The following is a 16,596-nucleotide window of genomic DNA, read 5'->3' as shown; positions in this document are numbered from 1 at the left end:
CTGACCTGACGGTGAAGGGGACAAAGGATCGGTCAGCCCAGTTCCCAAAGAACATGGCCTCGCTCTTGCCGTGGTTAACTTTGGCTCCCGAGGCCAGTTCAAACTGGTCGCAGATGCTCATCAGTCTGCGCACGGACAGCGGATCCGAGCAGAAGACGGTGATGTTGTCCATGTACAGGGAGGTTTTAACCTGAGTGCCTCCGCTGCCTGGGATTGTCACCCCTCTTATGCTCGCATCCTTCCTAATAGACTCAGCAAAGGGTTCAATACAGCAAACAAACAAGACCGGGGAGAGAGGATAGCCCTGTCTGACTCCAGATTTGATCGGGAAACTTTCCGATTCCCACCTGTTGATTGAGACTGCGCTACTGATATTTGTGTAGAGCAGTTTGATCCAATTGCAGATTCCCTCCCCAAACCCCATTTTGGAAAGCACGATATCCTGTCAAAAGCCTTCTCCTGGTCCAGGCTGATGAGGCAGGTGTCCACCCTCCTGTCCCGTACGTAGGCGATCGTATCCCTGAGTAGCGCGAGACTATCAGAGATCTTCCTGCCGGGTACAGTACAGGTCTGATCAGGATGAATCACCAACTCCAGAGCAGATTTGACTCGACTGTCTATGACTTTGGACAGAATCTTGTAATCAACATTAAGCAGTGAGATGGGCCGCCAATTTCTAATTTCTGCCCTTTCCCCCTTCTGCTTGTAAATGAGGGTGATGATGCCTTTCCTCATGGATTCTGCCATGCTGCCAGCCAGGAGCATACTCTCGTATACTTCCAGCAGGTCCGGGCCGACCCAGTCCCACAGGGCCGAGTACAACTCGACCGGTAAGCCGTCGCTTCCGGGAGTTTTACTCGTCTCGAAGGACTCGATGGCCTTTGTCAGCTCGTCCAGAGTTAGCGGCTTGTCCAATCTCTCCCTCCTGCTGTCATCTAAGACCTCTGTGATAGATGACAGGAAGGGCTGGGAGGCTCTGCTGTCTGTGGGCTTCGTGTCATACAGCCCAGCATAAAAGGATTTGCTGATCCTTAGTATGTCGGACTGCGAAGACGTTACCGAGCCATCTTCTTCCTTCAGGCTGCTGATAACAGAGCTCTCTCTGTGTACCTTTTGGAAGAAGTAACGCAAGCACGTCTCATCCTGCTCGATGGAGCGGACTCTGGACCGGAAGATGATCTTGGAGGCCTCCTTGGTAAAGAGCGAGGTCTGCTGGCTCTTCACCTCTTGGAGGTCCTCCTTGACCTCGACCCCCATTGACTGCAACCGGAGCAGATTTTGCATACTTTTCTGGAGTCGGGTCATTTCCCTCTATCTCTCTCTCGCCCTCTGAACACCTTTGTGGATGAAGAACCTCTTGATGTTCTCCTTGATCGCTTCCCACCAGTAAACTGGAGACTCAAAGAGGGGTTTCATGGTCCTCCAACCTTTGTAATCCCTTTAGAGTTCCTCAACGTTCTCTGGGGTCAGCAGTGTAGCATTGAGCTTCCACGTCCCTCTGCCAACCCGCTGGTCATCCTGTAAGTGACAGTCGGCCAGTAAGAGGCAGTGGTCGGAGAAGAACACCGGCTTGACGTTGGTGGATGCGACCGTGACAGCACGGGACACAAATGGGAAGTCAATCCTGGAACGGGCAGACCCGTCCGATCCTGACCATGTGTATCTGCGCTGTGCTCCGTCTGCAGGTTTGCTGAAGACGTCGTGCAGTTTGGCATCTTTAACTGTTTCCATTAGGAATCTGGACGTAGCGTCCAGTTTGGTGTCGTCACTGCCGGATCGTCCAGCCGCATCGATGATGCAGTTGAAGTCACCGCCTAGGATGACTAGCCTGGACGTTGCCAGCAGCAGTGGGAGCTGCTGGAAGACGGTCAGCTGCTCACTGCGTTGTACCGGGGCGTACACGTTGATCAACCGGAGCGGAGCGTTGTTGTACATCACGTCTGCTACGAGGAGGCGACCGCCCACCACCTCCTTAACTTCGGAGATGGTGAAGTTACCTCCCCGCAGCAGAATACCCAGGCCGGAGGAAGGGCAATCATTACCCCCCGACCAGATCGATGGCCCGTGGGACCACCATCGCGACCACTGCCTGTAGGTGCTGAGGTGTGGTATTCCTGCAGAAACAGTAGGTCAGCTTTGACCTTGGCGAGGTAATCCAAGGTTGAAACACATCGCGTAGTAGATTTAATGCTACGCACGTTAATGGAAGCAATTCCTACACCCATTTTTAAAAAGTTATTTGTTGCTTCCCATACCATTTGTCCTTGCTAGTCCCAGTCCTTCGGGATGTTCCTGCATACCCATCGTGTGCGCAAGCAGTTTCATGTTGGTTGGGCTCAGAAACACCTCCTGCTTTTTCATGCAGTGTTTGTTCCGCTCGGGTGACATCGGGGGGGGGGGGTGGGGGGTGGGGGGGGGGGTCTTGTAGGCAGGGAGGATTGGGTTGTCCTCAGCTGCTGGATTTTCTCCCAGCTCTTAGCTGGACAAGCTTTTGGTGATGCTTCTTTCTAGGTCTCTCGCTCTGCCTCCACTTTGAGGGCTGCCTTTTAAGGTCACATCAGATTCTGGTAGGAGACGCTTTGGTCTCTTACCCCATGGTGATCACACAATGGCCCATATTGAGAATAATCCAGTTATGATGTTTCTACTTCATACCGTCTTTGTTTCACTAGAACCCATTCAATTCAGGAGTGTTGCAGGATGGGTATAATTGACTCCTTTGTCTAAACAGACTGCATGGCAATGTTTGAATACACATGCGGCCATCTTTTGCAGCATTGTCTATTTTTAAAAAAAAAGTAAATTCAATTGTTATAACTCTTCAGCTTGTGTCTGTATTTTTCATCATTGCACTTCTCATTAGCGTAATAAAGTATATGTAAAAATTCAGAATAGAAATTAAAAGGAATTTCTGTAATGTATCATGCGATATTTACAGATACTACCACACATGGTTTTCCCCACTCCTTTGGGCTCCTGTGTATTGTCACAGAAATGTATTTTATTTTCTCCTCTGTTTAAAACAGTGTGCCTTTAAGTCTCTGTTAAAAACAGTGTACATTTAAGGCAGAGAGAGAAGTTTTAGATTTCTGAAAACAAAGTGTGCTACAGACGCATTTGTTACCTAGACAACAGCAGGAGAGTGAGGTGGTCAAATGGTGTAATGTTTCAATTTAACTGTGTGGAAAAACCAGCTAAAACCAGTTTTGAGAGACACCAGCAAACCGTGCTTACAGGAAGAAAGAGCTGTCTATTTCTCAGCAGAAATTCTACAATGAGCTTTAGGCCATGTTAAGTGCCTAAGGAGGGAAAAAAAAACCTTTGAAGAGACCATTTGTATTGCTGCAGGTAGCAAAATTCCTTTTCTTTACTTCCAATCTGATAAGTATTTGCTTCAAGATTGAATTTCTCTTGACCGATTGTTTTCTGGAATTCGCAGTGAAGTTTTGTCTGAGAGACTGCTGATTTTAAAATCAGAGTGAACTCATTGCTATACTCCTTATTTAAAGAACTGTTTGATGCCTGCTGCAGCCAAAGTGCTTTATATGCCTACCTATTGAAGGATTGTTTCATCAAATCCATGTGGAGATATCAAATGGCATGATTATTTTTACGTGAGGATACCTCACCCATCAGGAATGTAACCCACAAATACTAACAACCTAGTTAATTATTTATTAACAGCTAATTTTTTTTTTAAATGGTTAACCGTTGATTTTCGAGTAGGAGTGCAAATGGGGGAGTTAGATTAAAATAAGAAGTGATAAGGTCTTTAGACATAGATTTATCTTAATAGTGTTTAAGATTTCATTTTTAATAAATAGTTAATCTGTTGTTGTCTAAAGATACCTGGTTTGGTCTGTTTTATTTGAGGGTTTAATAGAGTGTTTAATTTGACTGTTTTCCAGTTGGGTGGGAAAACTTTAATAATATGCTGTGACCTGTGGAATGATGGGGCTGAATTGCACTAACGCTTTGTCTTTCATTAACACATCCTTTCCCTTTGCTCCATGAACTTCTGGTCAGTTATTCTCTGTCCTATCAACACCTTCCCTTTTGTTATCTTTTGCCCCACCCCTGCTTTATTCGCTTAAAACCCATTACATTTCAAACCTTTGCCAGTTCTGATGAAAGGTCACTGACCTGAAACGTCAACTCTGCTTCTCTCTCTCCCCACAGATTCTGCCAGACCTGTTGAGTATTTCCAGCACTTTTTGTTTTTATTTCAAAAACCATCATTGCTTCTTTCCCAAAATTACTGTGATTAACAATGTACTATGGGGAAATTTACCTCTGCCCCACCATTGCAAGACAAAACTCAATGCACCATCACTTGTTGTTAGAATGATACATGTAGTAACTTAATTTGATTATTATAATCTCCAAGGAAATAGATACATTATTACATTGGAGACAGCAATACCGAATGATTCAGAACACTGGGTTTATTGATTTTAAAAGTTACCAAGTATTTAAAATGTTTAGTTAACTTGTGTTTATGGGTGTGGAATATGCAAGTTAACAAATTATTTACAACACCAGTAGCAACTGTTATTTAAAAAAGACAAATGATTTCAAGGTAAAATGATTGATCTTTAATGAAAGTATTGGAGAAAAAAAAAGTGTTAGCTTCATGCAAACAAAGCCACAAACCCACCAAATGAAATTACAGGCCAAAAATTGTCAGTTTTTTTGTTAGTATATAAAAGGATAATCTTTCATTCCTTGTCTCCTCTAGCTTATCTTCCCTCTGCCTCTAGCCTTAAGGTTTACCATGTCTGAACAGTTTTATTGCTTACAAATTCTCCATGTGGGCTTTCTGCCCCTGCTGGGAGAAGAGCTAAATAAACTGGGGTCACAGCCCCTTCTTCTGGGGTTCCAGGGGCATTGGGACCAGCCATGTCTGTTTTTACCCAACCAGGACAGCAAGCATTCAAGAGGATCCCGTCTGCTGCTCTCTCCTTACTCAGTATTCGGGCATGAATCCTCGAAAGGACCGTAACACCGATCTTTGAAACCCCATAGGCAGTGGATGCCCACCCCTGTTGAGTGTGAACCCCTCTTTTAGCATCGTCAATAAATTTCTTCATCAGTTCCACCAGTTCATCTTCTGTGATGGTCGAACTGCGGAATTTCTTTTGGAGTTCTTGGCTACATTTCTGCAATGCCATGGAACCGGATACACTGGATACATTCACAACTCTCCCTGCAGGTAGAAAGGAAATCAAAATCAGGTTACATACAAGAGCACTAAAAAACCAAAAGCAATATTTCTCTCTCTCCCAATTAGATCCTATTTTCTCTTTCCCCAAAGACTATGAAACATGGTGGGAAATCGTTTCAAGGGCACTGACTAATCTCAGTCACCTCCCCCAAATGGTCATTTTCCACAGTTGAGATGGCCAATCTGATATCCAACTATCAGGACATCACAGCTGACTGCTGATTCTGTCTAAATATCCATGCAAAGACATTTTCCAGCAGGTGTTATTTGTTTAAGAGCATAAACCTTGACTAATTTTTTTCTTCTTTCCCTTCTGATGCTAAGAACACTGAGGCCAATCATCATGTCTCACCAGCTGATGCCATCTAACTCAGGTCAGGGATCAAACCTGGGACCTTCTAGTCCATAAACCTCAATGCCAGACTAATGGGGCTATCGGAGGTCATGTTTTTAAGGTAAATAATTTAGAGATGCATCAAATGAATGTTACATCCAAAAGGATAGTCATTAATATAGAAACAGGAGTAGACCATTCAGCTGGACAAACCTGTTGCAATATTCAATCACATCATGGCTGATCTGTATCATAGAATGGTTACAGCACAGAATGAGGCCATTCTGCCCGTCGTGTCTGTGCCAGCGCTCTGCAAAAGCAACTCAATTCGTCCCACTCCCCTGCCTTTTCCCTATGGTCCTGCGAAGTTTCTCTCTTCAGAGAATTATCAATTTTTTTTATTCATTCATGGGATGTGGACATCGCTGGCTAGGCCAGCATTTGTCGTCCATCCCTGATTGCCCTTGAACAGAGGGCATTTAAGAGTCAACCACATTGCTGTGGATCTGGAGTCACATGTAGGCCAGACTAAGTGAGGATGGCAGATTTCCTTCTCTAAAAGGAAATTAGTGAACCAGATTAAAGGCCTGCTCAGGTCAGGAAAAAGAACCCAACCCGAACCCGACCAATCCACAGCGGACCCGAGCCCGACCTGGCCCGAGTCCCTCCAATTTCACCCAGAGGCTGACCCCACTCGACCCTACCATCCCTTTACTTACTTTCCGACTGGGAAGTTCCACGAAGCTGCAGCGCATGCGTGATGACATCATAGTGACGTCACTCGCTTACTGCGCAGATTCAGTTTCGTCCCGGACTCCCAGCTCAGCTAAGTTTTTTATTTTTAATACTTACCGGCAGAGCACTTACCATGTGTGTCCGACCCGACCACGACCTGGACTTGTTCCAACCCGATCCAAGCCCGGAAGCCGGACCCAGAAGAGGGACCTGACCCAACCCGAACCTGACACATGTTGTCAGGTCCGGGTCAGGTAGCAGGCCTTTAAACCAGGTGGGTTTTTACAACAATTGACAATGGTTTCATGGCCACCAATAGATCAGCTTTCAATTGCAGATTTATTAATTGAGTTCAAATTTCACCATCTGCTGTGTTGGGATGTGAACCAATGTCCCCAAAGCATTAGCCTGGGGCTCTGGATTACTAGTCCAGTCACACTACCACTATGTCACCCCCTCCCCCAAATGCCTTTTGAATGCCTTGATTGAATCTGCCTCCACCACACTCTCAGGCAGTGCATTCCAGATCCTAACCACTCACTGCGTAAAAAAGGTTTTTCTCATGTCGCTGTTGCTTCTTTTGTAAATCACCTTAAATCGGTGTCCTCTGGTTTTGGATCTTTCCATCAATATGAACAGTTCCTCCCTACCTACTCTATTCAGACCCCTCATGATTTTGAACACCTCTATCAAATCTCCTCTTAATCTTCTCCAAGGAGAACAGCTCCAGCTTCTCCAACCTATCCACGTAACTGAAGTTCCTCATCCCTGGAATCATTTACGTGAATCTTTTCTGCACCCCCTCGAATGCCTTAACATCCATCCTTAAGTATGGTGCCCAGAACTGGACACAGTACTGCAGTTGAGGCCAAACCAGTGTTTTACACAGATTTATCATAACTTCCTTGTTCTTGTACTCTATGCCCCTATTTATAAAGTCCAGAATCCTGTATGTTTTATTGACTGTTTTCTCAACCTGCCCTGCAACCTTCATTGATTTGTGCACATATACCCCCAGGTCCTTCTGCTCCAGAAACCCCTGTAGAATTGTACCCTTTCATTTATATTGCTTCTCCTCATTCTTCCTACCAAAGTTAATCACTTCATACTTTTCTGCACTAAATTTTATCTACCACTTGTCCACAATATATCATAGATATCTCCATATAGTTGTATACTCTTGTCTAACTAAAAACTATTGATCTCACATTTAAAATGGTTAATTTAGACAGCATCTATTGCTTTTTGAGAGCAATCTCTTCATACTTCTCTCCTGAGTGACCTTACTCTGATTGAGGGTATGTCCCCTTGCCCCCACCAGCAGAATACTGTCTTTCTATATACCCTATCAATTTCAATCAAAATCCCTAAAACCTCAATCAAATTACCACTTAACCGTCTACATTGCAGGGAATGTTTATCTAACCTCTCTTCATAATCTAACCCTTGCAGCCCTGGTTAACAAGCTGGTGAATCTGCTCTCCACTCTTTCCAAAGCCAATATACTCTGTTTAAGATATGGTGCCCAGAACTGTATTCCAGATATGATCTAACCAATGCTTTGTACAGCTGTAGTACAATATCCTCCTCTTTATTTTCTAGCCCTCTAGTTGTGAAGGCCAACAATCCATCAGACACTGCTTATTAAAATAAAAAAAAAATACCAGACTACTACATTCTAGTGATCTAAATGTGTTTGGACCTCCACTGTTCATAGCTTTTCACTATTTAAATAATAGCTGGTTCTATCAGTTTTTGGTCCAAAATGGATGACCTCACACTTACCTGGGTTGAAATCCAGCTGCCACACAGTTTTCACACTCACTTAATCTAAGTCTTTGTAATTTTATGCTCACTATACCATTGGCAAAGATGAATACATAGCTCTCTTTTACTTTATCAAAGGCATGAACAAATATAGTGAATAGCTGAGGCCCCAACATAGACCCTTGTGGCACACAGATAATCACTTCCTTCCAATTTTAGTACATACCCATTTCCCTACTCTCTGTCTTCTACCATCAAAGCAGGTCAACAATTTGCCTTCAACTTCATGAGTTTTAGCAGTAGCTAACAGTTTCTTACACGGAACTTTATCAGCTGCCTTCTGGAAATCCATATAAACTACATCAATAGATAGTCCACCTTCTACAAAGCACATGTCAGGAGTCTGATGGAATACTCTCCACTTGCCTGGATGAGTGCAGCTCCAACAACACTCAAGAAACTCAACACCATCCAGGACAATGCAGCCTGTTTGTTTAGCACTCTATCCACCACCTTAAACATTCACTCCCTCCAATACTAGCACAAAGTTGCAGCAGCGCATACAATCTACAAGATGGGAGTACAGCAACTGGCCAAGTCTCCTACGACAGCACCTTCCAAACCCACAACCTTTACCACCTAGAAAAATAAGGGCAGCAGATGCATGGGAACACCAGTTGCCCTCCAAGTCACACACCATCCTGACTTGGAAAAATATTGCCAGTTGGTTAAAATCCGAGAACTCCCTTCCTCATAGCACAGTGGATGTACCTACAGAATATGGACTGCAGCGGTTCAAGAAAGCAGCTCAAAACCACCTTCTCAAGGGCAATTAGGGATGGACAAAGAAATGCTGGCCGTGGCAGCAACACTCATCCCAAGAACAAATATTTTAAAAATCCGCTGTTTACTACTTTAGTGACTGCCTCAATAAATTCAATTAGATTCGTTAAACATGACCTGCCCTTTATAAATCCATGTTGGTTCTCTCGGATCTCTAAGTGCTGGTCACTCCATCCTTAATTACAGATTCCAATAACATTGCAACAACAGATGTTAGACAAACCGATCTGTAATATCCCAGTTCCTCTCTCATTTTTCTTAATATGTATTAATGAGCCAGAATCAGGATCCCTCCATACTAGTTACACCACCTGTGAACTATTGGCTCCATTATTAAAAATAACGTCGATGAGCTGTGCTTATGCTGTGTCATGATCCTGTAGTTTTTTCGGAATATGCGGTTTGCCTTTAAGGCTTGCAAAGGATCAGTATTGCTTTAACAACCAGCAAGCCTCAAGAGGAAGGTGCATTTTCGTTGCCTTAGAAACAGCCATTTGGAGACTGCGATTCAAAGGGTGCATTCTCGATACATGGAAACAACCACTGGGAGTGAGACTCATGCAATACATTTGTTACAATTCAGTTTTTGAACGGGCTTTGGTGGAAGACAGTTTTGTTCAAACAGAACAGAAACAGACAGACACAACTGCGGTGTCAGCACCTAAAGAAAGAGCTCTCAACCATTTAATCCAAAGGAATAGGAATTTGGTCTGTCTAATTATTATCTCTCAAAATTCTAAAAAGTTAAGCCAAGATCTCTGGTAATTTAAATTGAAGAAAGCGAAGTTAGACTGTTTTATCCCTCAAAAAGTCTAAAGTCAGACTGATTCTGTTGAAAGTGTTTGCAAGTCGTTAATTGTTGAAATTCGCTGGAGAAGGAAAGCAACATTCTGTGAGGATTTCGAGCAACACTGGTCTGTAAATTTGCAAGGACTCTAATTTTTTCTATTTTAAATGTTGTTGACAGCTTCATAGTGTTTAAGAATGTAGTTCTTCACATAAAAGAGTTAATTTGTTGATTTAAAGACACCTGGTTTGGTTAGCCTCATTTGGGGTTAATAGATGGTACAATTTGGTTGGGTCTTTCTTTAATTTGGAAAGTTTTAAACGATATGTTAGCTGATCTGTGGAGCGACGGGATTGAATTAACAGTGCGTTGGCCCCACCACAATCAGAATCGTATATTTTGATTAGGAGCTTTGACAGGAGTGGTCAGTCGTAACAGCTGCTTGGGAGAATGCACAGATAGAGCAGAATCTGTCTGCAATATTCTGGGACAAATTAATTGGCACTTGGAAAAGTATGGGCTAATAAATGACAGTCAGCATGAATTTGTTGACAGCAAATTGTGTTTCACTAACTTGATTGAGAGTATGAGCGAGTCAGAGAGAACAGTGCCGGAAAGCCACGGTTAAAAGCCATGGCAAGGAGTCAGAGAGAGTCAAAGAGAGTAAGCCTGAGACAGAACAGTGCTGGAGAACCACAGGCGCCAGGGAGTCAGAGTGAGTGCATTTGATGGAAGTGTTCAAAATCATGAAGTGTCTGGACAGAGTAGATAGGGAAAAACTGTTCCCATTGGCCGAAGGATCCAGAACCAGAGGACAGCTATTTAGGGTGACTGGCAGAAGATGCAAAAAAAAAAAAAGGGATTCATGGTAAATGTTTGTTTTTCTGACTGGAGGATGGTAGACAGTGGTGTTCCCCAAGATTCAGTTTTTTCATTTATATAAATGACTTGAATATTGGAAAACAGAGTAAAATTTCAAAATTTGCTGATGATACCAAACTAGGAAGTGTGGCAAACAGTGAGGATGATACAAATCCACTGGAACAGGATGTAAATAGATCAGCAGAATGGGAGGCAATGTATACTTAATGGCACAATTCTAAAGAATGTGCAGGGACAGAGGAACCTGGAGGTTCATATGCATTGATCCTTAACGATGGCAAGACATATTGAGATTGTAGATAGCAAAGTACATGTGATCTTGGGCTTGATGAACAGAGGTATTTAGAACTTCCCTGCTTTTGTACTCATGAACCTTTGCAGCTCTGGTTAGGCCACAACTAGAGTATTGTGTGCAGTGCTTGTCACCACATTTTAGAAAGGACGTGGGGGTCCTTGAACATAAGGAATAGGAGTAGACCACAAGACCCATCAAGTCTGCACCCCCGCCCCCCCCCCCACCTCATTTAATATGATCATGGCTGATTTTTATGCCTCAACACATTCCCGCCCACTCCCCATAACCCTTGATTCCCAAGACCCCAAGAATCGATGTGTCTCAGCCTTAAATATATTCAACGATGGAGTATCCACAACTCTCTGGGGTAGAGAATTCCAAAGATTCACAACCCATTGAGTGAAGAAGTTTCTCCTCATCTTAGTTCTAAATAATCGACATCTGATCCTGATAGTGTGCCCCCGTGTTCTAGATTCCCCAGCCAGGATAAACCTCTGTGTCTACCCTGTCATGCCCTTCAGAATCTTGTATGTTTCAATGAGATCACCTTTCATTCTTCTAAACTCCAGAGAGTATAGGCCCAATTTACTCAGCCTCTCATCATAGGAGGCGGCACAGTGGCGCAGTGGTTAGCACCGCAGCCTCACAGCACCAGGGACCCTGGTTCAATTCTGGGTACTGCCTGTGCGGAGTTTGCAAGCTCTCCCTGTGCCTGCGTGGGTTTTCGCCGGGTGCTCCGGTTTCCTCCCACATCCAAAAGACTTGCAGGTGATCGGTAAATTGGCCGTTGTAAATTGCCCCTAGGTGATAGGGAATATGGGATTCCTGTAGGGTTAGTATAAATGGGTGGTTGTTGGTCAGCACAGACTCTGTGAGCCGAAGGGCCTGTTTCAGTGCTGTATCTCTAAATAAATAAATAAAATAAAAATAAATAAACCTCTCATCCCAGGAACCAATCTAATCAACCTTTGCTGTACTGCCTCCAATGTGAGTATATCCTGTGCACAGTATTCCAGCTGTGGTCTCACCAAAGCCCTGCACAATCGTAGCAAGACTTCCTTATTCTTGTATTCCCATCCCCTTGCAATAAATGCCAACATGCCATTTGCCTTCCTAATTACTTGCTGCACCTGCATGCTGACTTTGTATTCCTTGTATGAGTACACTCAAGTTTCTGTGAACATTAATATTTACAAGTTTCACACCTTTTAAAAAATATTCTGCTTTCCGGTTCTTACTACGAAGAAGCGAGTAACCTCACACTTTGCACATTATTCTCCATCTGCCACCTCTTGTTGCCCACTCACTTAACCTGTCTATATCTCTTTGCAGCCTCTCTGTCCTCCTCAGAGCTTACATTCCCAGCTAGTTTTTTTTTATTGTCAGCACACTTAGATACATTACTTAGATGCAAATAGCTGAGGCCCCAACACTGATACTTGCGACACTCCTCTAGTTACAACCTGCCAACATGTAAATGTCCCATTTATCCCTACTCTCTGCTTCCTGTCCATCTACCAATCCTCTATCTATGCTAATATATTTCCCCCAACTCCATGCGCTCTTATCTTGTGTATTAGCCTTTTGTGTGGCACTTTAGCGAATGCCTTTTGGAAATTCAAATATACTATATCTACTGGTTCCCCTACCCTACTAGTTACGTCTTTGAAAAACTCTAATAAAATTTGTAAAACACAATTTACCTTTCATAAAACCATGTTGACTTTGTTTCATCATACTATAAATTTCTACGGGTATTGTTAGGATTTCCAAAAGAGATTTATTAGAATGGTTTCAGGGATGAGGGATTTTAGCTGCAAGGTTAGCCTGGAGATGCTGGGTTGTTCTCCTTGGAACAAAGAAGATTGAGGGGAGATTTGATAATGGTTTAGAAGCTTATGACAGTTTAGATAAGGTAGACCAAGAAAAGTTATTCCCATTAGCTGATGGTACAAGGATTAGGGGACACAGATTGAAAGTTTTGGGTTAGAGATACAGGGGTGATGTGAGGAAGAAATTCTTTATGCAGTGAATCTCTGGAAGCAGAGACGATCAATGATTTCAAAAGGAAATTGGATGGGCACTCAAAGGGGAAAAAAAAAAAACTTGCCGGACTACCAGGATAGAGTGGGGAAATGGGACAGACTGGGCTGCTCTTCAGAGAGCTTGCATGGACTCGATGGTCTGAATGGCCTCCTTCTGCGCTGTAATGACTCTGACAGTTCTTTGTTGAAGTAACGGAGGGGGTTGGTAATGGTAGTGCAGCTGATGTGTAAATGGACTTTCAAAAGATGTTTGACAAAGTGCTATATAATAGACTTGTTAGCAAAGTTAAAGTCCATGGGATTAAAGCGACTGTGCAGCATAGATACAAAATTGGCTAAGGGAGAAGAAGCAGAGTGTTGTTTTTTTCAGACTGGATGGAAGTATTCAGTGGTGTTCTTCTGGGGTTGGCATTCGGACCACTGATCTTTACAATGTATATTGATGACATGAACCTGGGTATACAGGATATAATTTCCAAGTCTGAGGTGGTGGGAAACTCTGAAAAGGAGTAAACAATGGGGAGGAAAGTAACAACTTCAGGAGGACCTAGACAGACTGGTAAAATGGGCAGACACCTAGCAGATCAAATATAATGCAGAGAAGTGTGAAGTTTACTAGTTTTGTCGCAAAATCACAGAATTGTTACAGCATAAAAGGAGGCCATTCGGCCCACTGTGTCTGCACCAGCACTCCTAGTGAGCAATTCACTTCATGCCATTCCCCTGCCTTTTCCCCATAACCCTGCACATTCTTCCTTTTCAGATAACAGTCTAATTCCCTTATGAATGTCTCAGTTGAACCTGCCTCCACCACAGTGCATTCCACACGTTACGTTTACATTGATTGCTGTAAGGATGAGAGTATTGCTGAAGGCCATTTACATAAGAAGTTAATCAGGAGCTGGGAGCCCTAAATGAAAGATATTTTTAAAAATTGAGGGTTTCAGTTGAAGGATGCAAACTGGTAGGAGGGAAGACCAGGTAAATCAGCAAAGAGTCAATCATAAGGTTGGGCCTAGATTTCAAAAATAGGCAGGTGGTAGAAGGAAGGATTGAGTAAAGAGAAATATATACAATTACAATACAGAAAGAGGCCACTGAACTGAAACAGTCCATATTCCCACGGTAACAAACATTGTAAATTATTCATTTTCCTCAATTACTGCCACCCTCAAAAAGGCAATCAAACCTGCCTGAAAAAGACCCACACTTGTCCTCAGCGTACCTGCAAATTACTGGCCCATTCCCAACCACCCTTTACTCTCCAAAGTCCTGAAAGGTGTTGCCACCTCCCGACTCTCTCTCCACCTTTCTGACAATGCCATAGAATCATCGAGCACAGGAGGGTACCATTCAGCTCACTTTGCCTGTGCTCTGTCATTACCTCTTTAAATAGTAAATGTAGCCATGAGTTATTATTAAAAGGTATCAATCTTTTATTTGCCTATATAAAATAACAAATGAACTTATAGTATTTTAAGAGCTGCATGTGTTTGCTTGCCAGATCTCACACAGGAGAGAAAACAAAGGTATCACTTAATGAGTTACATGACAAACCCTAAGAAGAAGAATCAGATGCCAAGTCCTGACAGCCAGTGTGCATTGCACGCCACAGGCACCAACTCTCCTAAGGAATTACCAATCAGAGCAGGGGAGTGGCACTTTCTCTATATCCTGGCAACCTTTGCCCTCGGTTCCGAAGAAGGGTCACTGACCCGAAACGTTAACTCTGCTTCTCTTTCCACAGATGCTGCCAGACCTGCTGAGTGAATCCAGCATTTCTTGTTTTTGTTTGCCCTTATTAATCTGGTTCTCTTTAGAAAGGGACTATTGAACCTGTTTTTCCACCTCCCAATCAGCATAGCAACTTGCTCAAGTAAAAACATTCTGCTCATCTCCCTCAGGCTTTTTTTTTGTGCCAATTATCTTAAATTGGTGTATTCTGGGTACTGACCTTCCTGCCAGAAGAAACACTTAGGAACGTACGAATTAGGAAAAGGAGTAGGCCACTCGAGCCTGCTCCACCATTCAATAAGATCATGCATGGCTCCCTATGTACTCTAGCAAAACCCCTCATTATTTTGAACACCTCTATTAAAGTTATATTTAATACCCTGTTAGCCTCATCATTATCTACACAGCAAAATCCAGGCTTATGTTCAAGGCTGTCTCTCAGCTGTTGCTGTGTGGACGTTTACCTCCCAGACAAGCAAATCATCCCAATGACAGAAAGACCAACATGTGTACTGCACTGATCTCTCGGTAATGGTCTAAAGTGCTTCACATAAACTGAAATGAAGTGAATACCTGTTAGTAGACATTGAGAGATTTTTTTGAAATTAAATTAGTGTGTTGCCTCTGGGTAAATATTTCCAGTAAATACTGTGTTCAGTACCTTGAGGTTTGATGATGGGCAGGAGCTCGGTGCACACATCCCTGGTGCCGAAGAAGTTGGTTGCCAGAGTCACTTCAGCTTGGGTCCCGAATGGAGTGGTATCTGCCATTTTAAAGGCGATGCCGGCGTTGTTGATCAGGATGTCGATGCCTCCGTATCTCTCGACCATGAAGTCCCGCAGGTTTCTGATGCTCTGCGGGTCGCCGATCTCCAGCTGGTGGAAAAGCGGCTTCAGCTGCTCCTGCTGCAGTTTCTGCACCGCCTGCTGCCCGCGGTCCTTGTCCCGGGCTGTCAGGTACACGTCCCCCTCGAACTGTTGGCACAGAGCCCGCACCACCGCCAGGCCGATGCCTTTGTTGGCCCCGGTCACCACGGCCACTCGCTGCGACATGTTTGCTGGAAGGTTGTGTTCACTCGGTATCGGGTTTCAGAGCCGGAAGCGACTGAAACTGACTGGGGGAATCTGGGGCAATTTGTTACATTCAGGACAAGTGCGCAGGCGCTAAAACTGAATCCCGAATCAGTTCCCTTCAGTCCCACTCTGCTGATCTTTGATTGGCAGATATACTGCTGATGTTGTGGTAATATCACTGTATTAGCAATGCTGAGGACTAGGTGAATGCCATCAGAGCAGCTGGTGGAATTCAAGTTTAATTAATAAAATCTGGAATTGAAAGCTACTCAGTAACAGTGCCATGAAACTAATTTAAAAGCAAAATACTGCGGATGCTGGAAATCTGAAACAAAAACAAGAAATGCCGGATTCACTCAGCAGGTCTGGCAGCATCTGTGGAAAGAGAAGCAGAGTTAACGTTTCGGGTCAGTGACCCTTCTTCGGAACTGACAAATATTAGAAAAGTCACAGATTATAAACAAGTGAGGTGGGGGTTGGGCAAGAGATAACAAAGGAGAAGGTGCAGATTGGACCAGGCCACATAGCTGACCAAAAGGTCACGGAGCAAAGGCAAACAATATGTTAACCTTCTCCTTTGTTATCTCTTGCCCAACCCCCACCTCACTTGTTTATAATCTGTGACTTTTCTAATATTTGTCAGTTCCGAAGAAGGGTCACTGACCCGAAACGTTAACTCTGCTTCTCTTTCCACAGATGCTGCCAGACCTGCTGAGTGAATCCGGCATTTCTTGTTTTTGTTCCATGAAACTAATTGTTGGAAGAACCCATCTGGTTCATTAATGTCCTGAAGAAGGGTCACTGATCTGAAACGTTAACTCTGCTTCTCTCTCCACAGATGCTGCCAGACCTGCTGAGTATTTCCAGCATTTCTTGT

General features: G+C 43.6%; 1 protein-coding gene across 1 annotated transcript; it reads right to left on the bottom strand.

The window, feature by feature from the left end:
• Window positions 1-4,572: 4,572 nt before the first annotated feature.
• LOC137374668 (carbonyl reductase [NADPH] 1-like) lies at window positions 4,573-15,807 on the bottom strand. Its single transcript, XM_068041143.1, has 2 exons — window positions 15,308-15,807; window positions 4,573-5,206 (listed from the first exon to the last, which is right to left on the bottom strand). Exons 1-2 carry the CDS (start codon window positions 15,696-15,698, stop codon window positions 4,770-4,772), a joined length of 828 nt encoding a protein of 275 aa, XP_067897244.1. The 5' UTR covers window positions 15,699-15,807; the 3' UTR covers window positions 4,573-4,769.
• Window positions 15,808-16,596: the final 789 nt, after the last annotated feature.

The sequence above is a fragment of the Heterodontus francisci genome, chromosome 10, assembly GCF_036365525.1.
Source record: "Heterodontus francisci isolate sHetFra1 chromosome 10, sHetFra1.hap1, whole genome shotgun sequence".
Classification (NCBI taxonomy): Eukaryota; Metazoa; Chordata; class Chondrichthyes; order Heterodontiformes; family Heterodontidae; genus Heterodontus; species Heterodontus francisci.
This window is presented reverse-complemented; position numbering and strand designations above follow the sequence as displayed.